Source organism: Pleurodeles waltl, chromosome 3_1, assembly GCF_031143425.1.
Source record: "Pleurodeles waltl isolate 20211129_DDA chromosome 3_1, aPleWal1.hap1.20221129, whole genome shotgun sequence".
NCBI lineage: Eukaryota > Metazoa > Chordata > Amphibia > Caudata > Salamandridae > Pleurodeles > Pleurodeles waltl.
This window is the reverse complement of record NC_090440.1, coordinates 182,256,220-182,268,230: the sequence shown is the minus strand read 5'-3', so window position 1 is coordinate 182,268,230 and position 12,011 is coordinate 182,256,220. Positions and strand designations below refer to the sequence as shown.

General features: G+C 45.9%; 1 protein-coding gene across 4 annotated transcripts in view; it reads right to left on the bottom strand.

Moving 5' to 3' along the window:
• The window catches only part of CLK3 (CDC like kinase 3), a 211,341-nt gene that overhangs the window by 96,631 nt on the left and 102,699 nt on the right, over positions 1 to 12,011 (bottom strand). For all 4 annotated transcript variants that reach the window (XM_069222125.1, XM_069222126.1, XM_069222127.1 and 1 more), the window contains 4 exons: positions 5,209 to 5,375; positions 3,935 to 4,029; positions 3,715 to 3,844; positions 3,353 to 3,435 (listed from right to left, as the gene is read on the bottom strand). In XM_069222125.1, coding sequence (XP_069078226.1) covers positions 3,353 to 3,435; positions 3,715 to 3,844; positions 3,935 to 4,029; positions 5,209 to 5,375 — 475 coding nt within the window. The remainder of the gene's footprint in view (positions 1 to 3,352; positions 3,436 to 3,714; positions 3,845 to 3,934; positions 4,030 to 5,208; positions 5,376 to 12,011) is intronic.

Below are 12,011 nucleotides of genomic sequence, written 5' to 3'. Positions count from 1 at the left end.
GCATTGACGATCGAATCCGTTGAGATGAGAAAGAAAGGCCTGAATGGGCAAGACCTGAAGGCCGCACGTGGAGAAATTGACGCCTGACAATTTTCTTCTGCTTTCAAACAATACAGACAAGTATAGAGGTTAACAACAGTCGGAAGGGAGCCCGAAAACAGTCTCAAACCAGAGCACCGAAGTACACACCCAAAAACAAAAGTAGAAAGTAAGCAATCTAACAATGGAGTTGATGCCCATGCACAGTATCACTGAGAGGAGGGGTCACTTCACCTCGTGACTCTAGAAGCTTCTTAGAAGAAAAACAACTTACACACATCCAGGCCCAACACTAGACACTAGATGGCAGGAGTATGCAGAGCATGTGTATCTACAGCCACATGTGCCATCAAACATTCTATTTTGAACATACTAGACTATTTGTCAGATGTAGGAAGTTGGCTCTGTATGCACTATTTCAAAGTAAGGAATAGTATGCACAGAGTCCAAGGGTTCCCCTTAGAGGTAAGATGGTGGCAAAAAGAGATAATACTAATGCTCTATTTTGTGGTAGTGTGGTCGAGCAGTAGCCTTATCAAAGGAGTAGTGTTAAGCATTTGTTGTACATACACAAGCAATAAATGAGGAACACACACTCAAAGACAATTCCAGGCCAATAGGTTTTTGTATAGAAAAATATATTTTCTTAGTTTATTTTAAGAACCACAGGTTCAAGATTTACATGTAATACTTCAAATGAAAGGTATTGCAGGTAGGTACTTTAGGAACTTTGAATTAGCAAAATAGCATATACACTTATCACATAAATCACATATAGCTATTTTAAAACTAGACACTTAGTGCAATTTTCAACAGTTCCTGGGGGGAGTAAGGGTTTGTTAGTTTTTGCAGGTAAGTAAACCACCAACGGGGTTCAAGTTTGGGTCCAAGGTAGCCCACCGTTGGGGGTTCAGAGCAACCCCAAAGTTACCACACCAGCAGCTCAGGGCCGGTCAGGTGCAGAGTTCAAAGTGGTGCCCAAAACGCATAGGCTTCAATGGAGAAGGGGGTGCCCCGGTTCCAGTCTGCCAGCAGGTAAGTACCTGCATCTTCGGAGGGCAGCGCAGGGCAGGGGATTTTGTAGGGCACTGGGGGGGGGGGGGGGACACACACAAGTTAGCACAGAAAGTACACCCTCAGCAGCACGGGGACGCCCGGTTGCAGTGTGCAAACACGCGTCGGGTTTGTCGTTGAAATCAATGAGAGACCAAGGGGTCTCTTAAGCGATGCAGGCAGGCAAGGGGGGGGGGGGGGGGGGGGGGCTCCTCGGGGTAGCCACTGCCTGGGCAAGGGAGAGGGTCTCCTGGGGGTCACTCCTGCACTGGAGTTTGGATCCTTCAGGTCCTGGGGGCTGCGGGCGCAGAGTCTTTTCCAGGCGTCGGGAATCTGAGGAACAGGCAGTCGCGGTCTGGGGGAGCCTCGGGATTCCCTCTGCAGGCGTCGCTGTGGGGGCTCAGGGGGGTCAACTCTGGCTACTCACGGTCTCGCAGTCGCCGGGGAGTCCTCCCTGAAGTGTTTGTTCTCCACAAGTCGAGCCGGGGGCGTCGGGTGCAGAGTAGCAAGTCTCACGCTTCCGGCGGGAAACGCAAGTTGTTTTAAAGTTGCTCCTTTGTAACAAAGTTGCAGTCTTGGGTGAACAGAGCCGCTGTCCTCTGGAGTTCTTGGTCCTTCTAGAGTAGGGCAGTCCTCTGAGGATTCAGAGGTCGCTGGTCCCTGGGGAAAGCGTCGTTGGAGCAGTGTCTTCAGAAGGGGAGGGGGGGGGGGGGGGGGAAGACAGGCCGGTAGAGCTGGGGCCACAGCAGTTGGTGTCTCCGTCTTCTCTGCAGGGTTTTTCAGCTCAGCAGTCCTCTTCTTCTTAGGTTGCAGGAATCTGAGTTCCTAGGTACTTGGGGAGCCCTTAAATACTAAATTTAAGGGCGTGTTTAGGTCTGGGGGGTTAGTAGCCAATGGCTACTAGCCCTGAGGGTGGGTACACCCTCTTTGTGCCTCCTCCCAAGGGGAGGGGGTCACATTCCTATCCCTATTGGGGGAATCCTCCATCTGCAAGATGGAGGATTTCTAAAAGTCAGAGTCACCTCAGGACACCTTAGGGGCTGTCCTGACTGGCCAGTGACTCCTCCTTGTTATTCTCATTATTTCTCCTGGACTTGCCGCCAAAAGTGGTGCCGTGGCCGGAGGGGGCGGGCAACTCCACTAGCTGGAGTGCCCTGTGGTGCTGTAACAAAGGGGTGAGCCTTTGAGGCTCACCGCCAGGTGTTACAGTTCCTGCAGGGGGAGGTGTGAAGCACCTCCACCCAGTACAGGCTTTGTTACTAGCCACAGAGTGACAAAGGCACTCTCCCCATGTGGCCAGCAACATGTCTCGAGTGTGGCAGGCTGCTAAAACCAGTCAGCCTACACGGGCAGTTGGTTAAGGTTTCAGGGGGCACCTCTAAGGTGCCCTCTGGGGTGTATGTTACAATAAAATGTACACTGGCATCAGTGTGCATTTATTGTGCTGAGAAGTTTGATACCAAACTTCCCAGTTTTCAGTGTAGCCATTATGGTGCTGGGGAGTTCGTGTTTAACAGACTCCCAGACCATATACTCTTATGGCTACCCTGCACTTACAATGTCTAAGGTTTTGCTTAGGCACTGTAGGGGCACAGTGCTCATGCACTTGTGCCCTCACCTATGGTATAGTGCACCCTGCCTTAGGGCTGTAAGGCCTGCTAGAGGGGTGACTTATCTATACTGCATAGGCAGTGTGAGGTTGGTATGGCACCCTGAGGGGAGTGCCATGTCGACTTACTCGTTTTGTCCTCACCAGCACACACAAGCTGGCAAGCAGTGTGTCTGTGCTGAGTGAGGGGTCCCCAGGGTGGCATAAGACATACTGCAGCCCTTAGAGACCTTCCCTGGCATCAGGGCCCTTGGTACCAGGGGTACCAGTTACAAGGGACTTACCTGGATGCCAGGGTGTGCCAATTGTGAAAACAAAAGTATAGGTTAGGGAAAGAACACTGGTGCTGGGGCCTGGTTAGCAGGCCTCAGCACACTTTCAAATCAAAACTTAGCATCAGCAAAGGCAAAATGTCAGGGGGTAACCATGCCAAGGAGGCATTTCCTTACATCAGAGAACAGACAAAAGTTAGTACGTTAAATTCATTTCTTAAGAAAACCAAAATGGAAACAATGCCCGAACTGTAGACTAAGGACCCTCTACTTCCACAGTAAAAGAGATAGACCAAACAATACAAGATTAACGAGGTCTTCAAATGGCATGATCAAGAGCTTCCTCTTTGAAGAACAGTATTTCATTCTTGTACTATACCTGAAAGAGAGTGAAGCCACGGTAGTACTCAAAAAGGATGCAGCCGATTCCCCAAACATCACAAGGCTGCGCCCAGCCAACCTCTGCAACAAGAGAAGCTGGTTTAGTAAATCTGAGCAGGCTCACAAGGTAACATATATTCTGTGGAGGGAGAAGGACATTAATGGGATATAGTAACGAAGAAGAGAGCAGTGTGAGGTTTAGTCTCACCTAAAGAACTGCTCTCAAACAAACATTCTGAAGACAGAATCAGAGAAAATAATTCTGAGTGGTTATTAAGCCAGAATACAGAAAATGATGAATTCCTGAGGAAGGAAAGCAACCAGATGAAGCCAGAAGAAACCACATGGGAGGTTTCTCACCCAATATGACTTCAGGCGGGCGATAATGACGAGTGGCCACAATGGTGGTGTGATGCTCATGATCAAAGGTTGCACTGCCAAAATCAGCAACCCGGATGTTGGAGTTCTTCAGAACCCTTTCTTCGCATTTCTGCAGAATAAAACTGACTTTAGCAACATGCAAGGAATTACATTACAAATACTGAACACCTTCACCATCTAATGGTGCCCCAGATCATACCTTTCTCTCGTTGTACAAAGTATTGAATGCAGAGTTCACAAACAGGATGTTTTCCGGTTTGAGGTCCGTGTGGGTGAGCCGGTTGTCATGCAAAACTGTGAAAGAAGAAACAAGTGAACACTTCAAAACAGATTTAAAACCTCATCACTGAAAAATAATAATGTAATCAATTTTCTGAGTAAGAGGTGTATTCCATAAAATGTTAAGAAAATGTACATCAGTTCGACTGAGAAACTAAGTATTTATTAAAAATGCATCTACGTCCTTGAATTCTTTAGGGTTTGCTTACAGCACCCTTTTACCCTGATTCCAAGCTCTGGTTTGCTCTAAATCTCCCCTTTGTCTTCAGTCTTGCTTCTTCATTGTAGAAGCTTTACAAAGCCTCCCTCTACCCCTTCTCAACACAATTTCTCTAAACTAATTTTTCTTCTTCTATCCCCATCCTGAGTCTTTTTTTTTTTTAGGGTCCAAGTTATCTGGTCCATTTGGCTGCAGCAACATTTTCCCTAAAAATCACTATAAAGGCTTCACTGAAAATAAGCACGCCATCTTTTAGTAGAATTCACACGTCTCATGTAGTTAACCTGGCAAGCTATCCAAGAAGGTTTTTCTAGACTACTTATATCGGTGCTCTGTCCGGTACAAATTATACATCACACCTTATACTGCAGACTGAGTAAATATTTCCAAGCGACCAAGGAAAATCTTCTACAATCTCAGTTACACAAATCAGACTTATTTAATAATACTTGCTCACAATGAACTGGTAAAGAATACACCACCTCCGTCAGGAATATCTAGAGGTTTACTGAAAAATGTGCAAGTTACAAACACATTTGTAGGTAAAATGTGAAGAAAAAAGTAATTAAAAAGGCAAGCATATACATGAAGCAAACTATCCCAAAAAAGGTCACTTGTTTCAATCAAACAGGAAGAGTCTTCGACACAAGAATTCTCTACACGAAGGACACTAACCCCTTAATGTTATTGAAAACTGAATGACGGAATCACCAAAGCTCAACCACCTTTCACGTTGTCTTTTCAGATCCTAAATTATTTTTTGAATCAATAAAAGGCAAGAGGTCACATGGGAAAAAGAAAGGCTACTCACATCAGTATTGACAACATACAGCCTGAACTGCTTTAACTGAGCCAACACAGTATTTGGCCTTTGGCAGTAATTACAACTCACAAGAAGGACTTTGACCAGAAACTAGTGTGATTGATTGTAAGGGCATCAACTATATAGTCAAGCTGTGCAGATTAAAACTTACAGCTCAAAGCTTGGCACAGCTGGTATGCCATGTGGCGTATGTGACTCAGAGGGTACGGCACAAAATTATTCTCTTTCAGAAATTCAAAGGTGTTTTTTCCCAGCAGTTCGAAGGCGATGCAGACATGACCATGGAAGTTGAACCAATCAGACATCAGGACGCACATGCTAGAAAAGATGGAGATAGTGAGTGATTTGTGCAGCAGTCAGCTTAAAACAAAGACTGAAGGAAACAAATTACTGGCCCTAACAATTCTTTTGCAAAACTGGTTTCTTCTGTAACTTATCTAACATTGCATGAAGAACCCAGAAAATGTATTTAACAGTGAAATCCTGTTGGCACCCTTTGAGCATCATTAAGGATCAAATTACGAACTGCTCTAAAAATGGCAGAGGCTACAAGTCAGACATTCCACATAAGCCAAAGACTCAGTGCTGACTTTGACAACTTGTTGAAGACATCAAAAGTGGTCAGAGAAAATTCATGAAGTTTGAGTTGAAGCAACATTTCACATAAATCTATGGACATATACCATCAATGAGGAATAGTTGTTACATATCAAAAACATGTTCTCCTTTAGTGAAATTTCCAATGATACAAATTTGGTCACATAGAAAACCAAGCATAGAGAACTCAAAGAGGAGGTTACTGGAACAATAGCTTGTGTCGGAAACATTCCTAATAGGGGATTATCTTCCAAGTCCTCATAAAAATGCATACGAGATACTTTGACTACATTACATAGACCAGGTCTTTTCTTGTTTGCAACAACTTCACCAAGTTATGAATGCTAGACCTGTGTATATGGAGCATGCACAGAACATGGGTAGTGTGAGGAAATGCCTCCTTGGCATGGTTACCCCCTAACCTTTTGCCATTGCTGATTCTAAGTTCTGATTTAAAAGTGTGATGGGACCCTGCTAACCAGGCCCCAGCACCAGTGTTCTTTCCCTAAACTGTACCTTTGTCTCCACAATTGGCAAAACCCTGGCACTCAGTTAAGCCCCTTGTAACTGGTACCTCTGGTACCAAGGGCCCTGATGCCAGGGAAGGTCTCTAAGGGCTGCAGCATGTCTTATGCCACCCTAGGGACCCCTCACTCAGCACAGACACACTGCTTGCCAGCATGTGTGTGCTGGTGGGGAGAAAATGACTAAGTCGACATGGCACTCCCCTCAGGGTGCCATGCCAACCTCAAACTGCCTGTGGCATAGGTAAGTCACCCCTCTAGCAGGCCTTATAGCCCTAAGGCATGGTGCACTATACCACAGGTGAGGGCATATGTGCATGAGCACTATGCCCCTACAGTGCCTAAGCAAAACCTTAGACATTTTAAGTGCAGGGTAGCCATAAGAGTATATGGTCTGGGTGTTTGTCAAACACGAACTCCACAGTTCCATAATGGCTACACTGAAAACTGGTATTGGTATCAAACTTCTCATCACAATAAATGCACACTGATGCCAGTGTGCAATTTATTGTAAAATACACCCAGAGGGCATCTTAGAGATGCCCCCTGAATACATACCCGACTTTTAGTGGAGACTGGCCAGTTCCTGCCAGCCTGCTACACACCAGACATGTTGCTGGCCACATGGGGAGAGTGCCTTTGTCACTCTGTGGCCAGGAACAAAGCCTGTACTGGGTGGAGGTGCTTCTCACCTCCCCCTGCAGGAACTGTAACACCTGGCGGGTGAGCCTCAAAGGCTCACCCCTTTTGTTACAGCGCCCCAGGGCATCCCAGCTAGTGGAGATGCCTGCCCCTCCGGCCACTGCCCCCACTTTTGGTGGTAAGGCTGGAGGAGATAATGAGAAAAACAAGGAGGAGTCACCCACCAGTCAGGACAGCCCCTAAGGTGTCCTGAGCTGAGGTGACCCCTGCCTTGAGAAATCCGCCATCTTGAGTTTGGAGGATTCCCCCAATAGGATTAGGGATGTGCCCCCCCTCCCCAAAGGGAGGAGGCACAAAGAGGGTGTAGCCACCCTCAAGGACAGTAGCCACTGGCTACTGCCCTCCCAGACCTAAACACACCCCTAAATTCAGTATTTAGGGGCTCCCCAGATCCCAGGAAATCAGATTCCTGCAACTTGAAGAAACAAGAACTGCTGACCTACAAGCCTGCAGAGAAGGAGGAAGACGACAACTGATTTGGCCCCAGCCCTACCGGCCTGTCTCCAACTTCAAAAACCTGCTCCAGCGACACATCCGACAGGGACCAGCGACCTCTGAAGCCTCAGAGGACTGCCCTGGACTACAGGACCAAGAAACCCCCGTGAACAGCGGCCCTGTTCAAAACCAGCGTCTTCTTTGCAACAAAGAAGCAACTTCCAAGGACTTCACGTTTCCCCCCCCAGAAGCGTGAGACTCTATACTCTGCACCCGACGCCCCCGGCTCGACCTGCAGAAAACCAACACCTCAGGGAGGACTCCCCGGCGACTGCGAGCCCGTGAGTAACCAGAGACGATCCCCCCTGAGCCCCCACAGTGACGCCTGCAGAGAGAATCCAGATGCTCCCCCCGACTGCGACTGCCTGTAACAAGGGACCCCATGCTTGGAACCAACACTGCACCCGCAGCCCCCAGGACCTGAGGGAACCAAACTTCGACGCAGGAGTGACCCCCAGGCGACCCTCTGCCTTGCCCAGGTGGTGGCTGTCCCGAGAAGCCCCCCGTGCCTGCCTGCAACACTAGAGTGAACCCCGGGTCCCTCCATTGTTTTCAATCTAAAACCCGACGCCTGCTTTGCTCACTGCACCCGGCCGCCCCTGTGCCACTGAGGGTGTACTTTGTGTGCCTTCTCGTGTCCCCCTGGTGCTCTACAAAACCCCCCTGGTCTGCTCCACAAGGACGCAAGTACTTACCTACTGGCAGACTGGAACCGGAGCACCCCTGTTCGCCATAGGCGCCTATGTGTTTTGGGCACCTCTTGGACCTCTGCACCTGACCGGCCCTGAGCTGCTGGCGTGGTATCTTTGGGGTTGCCTTGAACTCCCAACTGTGGGCTGCCTATGCCCCAAACTTGAGACTTGTAAGTGTTTTACTTACCTTCAAAACTAACCTTTACTTACCTCCCCTAGGAACTGTTGATTTTTGCACTGTGTCCACTTTGAAAAAAGCGTATTGCCATTTTTACAAAGACTGTACATGATATTGTTTTCATTCAAAATTCCTTAAGTATCTAAGTGAAGTACCTTACATTTAAAGTATTAATTGTAAGTCTTGAACCTGTGGTTCTTAAAATAAACTAAGAAAATATATTTTTCTATATAAAAACCTATTGGCCTGGAATTGTCTTTGAGTGTGTCCCCCTCATTTATTGCCTGTGTGTGTACAACAAATGCTTAACACTACCCTCTGATAAGCCTACTGCTCGACCACACTACCACAAAATAGAGCATTAGAATTATCTACTTTTGCCACTATCTTACCTCTAAGGGGGAACCCTTGGACTCTGTGCACACTATTTCTTACTTTGAAATAGTGCATACAGAGCCAACTTCCTACACAACTCTTATTTAGGAATAAGTCTAGCCAGACCTACAGAGAAAGACCTCTCTTGTTTCACTGTCCGAGCACACTAACCCTAATACGTAGTGGCATATTTTTATAGAATAGCACTCTGCTGTGTGGTCTGACAAGGCATACTTAAGAGGGACTTAAGAGTATATAAAAAAAATAGGCTTTTCCGACATGACAAAGGCATTATACCTTGCTATGTATCACTGCAGTGCATTTAAACTGCAGCCTAGCCAGAGCACTGTGGTGCTCATGGCAGAAATATAACTGTCATGTATAAGGGTAGTGTAACTGCACAATGCAGCGCACATATGACATTTAACTTTCCATGCTATAGGTACACTTAAGGCACCATCTACAATAGACTGGACATACAGGGAAGTTACATTAGGGAGTTTCAGTTTACATCAAGTTTTAGAGGGGAAACACAGGTACCTTACTAGTGTTTAGCAGTGACAAAGTGTAGACAATCCTAAAGACAGCAAAAACAGGGTCCAGAAAAGGGAGAAAAATTTGACCATCATGTAGGAAATCCAGATTTCTACCACATGTAGACATGTTTAGAAGCAGCACCTGTCCCATCATTAACTCTGCTCTAGAATGTGTGTCAAGCATTAGTGCTTTGTGATATAGTGCGTCATCCCCTAATTTGCACTTCTGCGTAGGTCTTTCAGAAATCCTCAGAAAGTGACTGTAGCAGCTATGTCTTTAGTAGCAGACTGAGTTCAGATTCTCACTAGTTATCATTCTACTACATGAGCAAAAGCTGCAGTAATGCAAGAGACAACACGCCTTGCTAAGCCCTGCTTCCACAAGGCTTTGTTTTCATTAGCTTGACCACACAGCTACGTCGAATTGGTGTAACAAAAAAAGTTCTAGCTTTTCACCAAGCAGAACTTTACATATCTCTTGACATTACAATATATTGGACAGATGGGGATGAATTCATTTCCCTTACCTTTCTGGCTTAGGTGATTGCAACCAAGAAGGCCATTTTCAATGAAGGATGGTAGGTAGAGAAGTGCCCTATGAGTAAACATGAAAAGGGCCTTCATCAATGTTACATTTTCAAGATGGAGCAAGTCTTGTAATTGATGGAAATGAACAAAAGGGCTCCCTCATGAGACCCTTGATTAAGCTCGAGCACAGATGGCTGGCTTTTCGTCAGTATCTAGAAATGGGTATTTGGTGTACTTTGATAGAGGAGTATTTTAGACCTGATCTCATCATACAGAGTAGATAATGCAGACAATGATGTGGAGACATCAAGAGTGAGTCCAGGAGCATGTGCGCACTGTGAAACATATCCATTTTGTAACAGAGGTCTGAAGAGCAGAAGGTCCTCTTCATGCTTTTAAAATGTTCTTGTGGTATTCCAGGAGTTCTAAAGAGCCAAATTCAAAGTCCTGAACAGTGAGGCTGTCACCGAAAAAGGTCAATACATTGTTGTGTGTTACTTGGCTTGATGAAGGACAGGCTGGATTTGGAGTGTAGATTTCATCAACATTTCCCACAGCTTTGAGAGCCAATGCTGCCTTGCGATGAGAAACCATGTACATTGTTCGCTCTTCATCTTGCACAGTACTATTGCATGTTTCTATGTGCCTTTCATGCAGCTCCTTTAATTCATAAAAACAAAACCTGTCAAAAGGCCTCCCATAGAGACCTTGGGTAACTCCATCAGCTGCAGACCAAAAGAGATTTGGTGTTCTGGTTGATCGGGAAAATGTTCCTTTTAGGAGTTCACTAGTACTGACATATCTGAGACAGCTAACTCGCATCCAGTTCCTACTCATCACTGAAGGTATGCAAAGAGCATCTGAACAAAATTGTCTAGCACTGTCAAATGTTTGGCTAAAATGTCCACAATATAGCTTACAGTTCAGTGCCACGTGTGAGCTTTCAGCAACAACAGCAGATATCTTGTTCCTTACTGTTTTTGAATGTAATAGACAAATATCATGTTGTCTGGGAGGAATAATACTAGACAATCATACACTCCTGGAGCCCTATCTCCAACAGGTTGATGTATAATCTGGTCTCTGTTGGGAGACCACAAGTCACGGATGTGTTAAGCCTGAAAATGAGCTACCCCACACAGAGAAGCATCTGTTGTGAGAAACAGCCAATGAGTGGCTGAGGGCAAGGCTTGGCCAGCGAAGATCTTGTTGATGTTCTCCCGCCATTTGAGTGCTCTCTACAGGTTATACGTTGTTTGAATCACCCCTGACCACAAGCCACTGCAGCAGAAGCTGTATACACAAATAACGTAGAGCCTAAGAGTCTATTTACTGTAACCATGTTTGGGTTTGAATATAACAAGCCAAGGCCTCTTTCTTTAAAAGGGTAAACTTTCCCTTCGACTGTGACAATCCTGGCATCCTGCAAAACCATGTCTGTTGTGGGATGAACATTGACAACTTCTTGATGCTAGCAAGACCAAAGGCCAACAACAGCTATACAGAGATTGTACTGCTACCTGCATTTGAAAGACTCCTGGGCCAGTCAAATCATGAGTACCATAATAGTACTTTAATCCACGAAAGTGCTGACACTGACACTACGTGTGAAGATGCAAGGGGAGAATTTTAGGCCAAATGGAATGACCTAGAAGACGCAGTGATTATCATCTACCATAAAATCTAGTTTTTTACTGATGACTAGATGGATGAGGATACCGGAGTATACATCTTCCTCATCAACTGGTAATACGGTCCCTCTTGATGAACAAGGTGGGTACCATTCCAAGAAAAAATCTGGACTAAAGTCCCTGCCCTTGTTTTGGAAAAGCTTTCAGAAGTACCATGATGATTTCATCCCTCAGCTCCCAGGTGCTTGTGAACTTCCTTTCCTGGTGGATTCCAAAGATGTTTTCAATGAACTTCAATTCCAGGTGTGTTTCGGTTAGTTAATGATGAGCACATACTTATACATTGTTATCTACCATTAACGGATTGCGCTTCTGAATTATGACCCCCATCCTACCAGCAGAATTGAGGGAGGGCAGGGAGCAACCCAGTACTACTTAGGTGTTTTGCTGCCAGGAGGCCTGACTTCTGGTATAGATCTGCTTTGCTTTCTTTGAGGACGATCGTAGGAACAGTCTACATAACAGCAATGTCCAGACTGTCTGTAGTAGTGAAAACGTCCCCTTAGATGTGAACAGCCTGCTTGTTCTGTATCGCTATCCTTGGCGATGATGTACAGAGCACAGGAAGTTTGTGTCCATCTTTTTTAAAAAAATTTTTAAGCCTCTTGTAGGAAGTTGGCTCTGTATGCACTATTT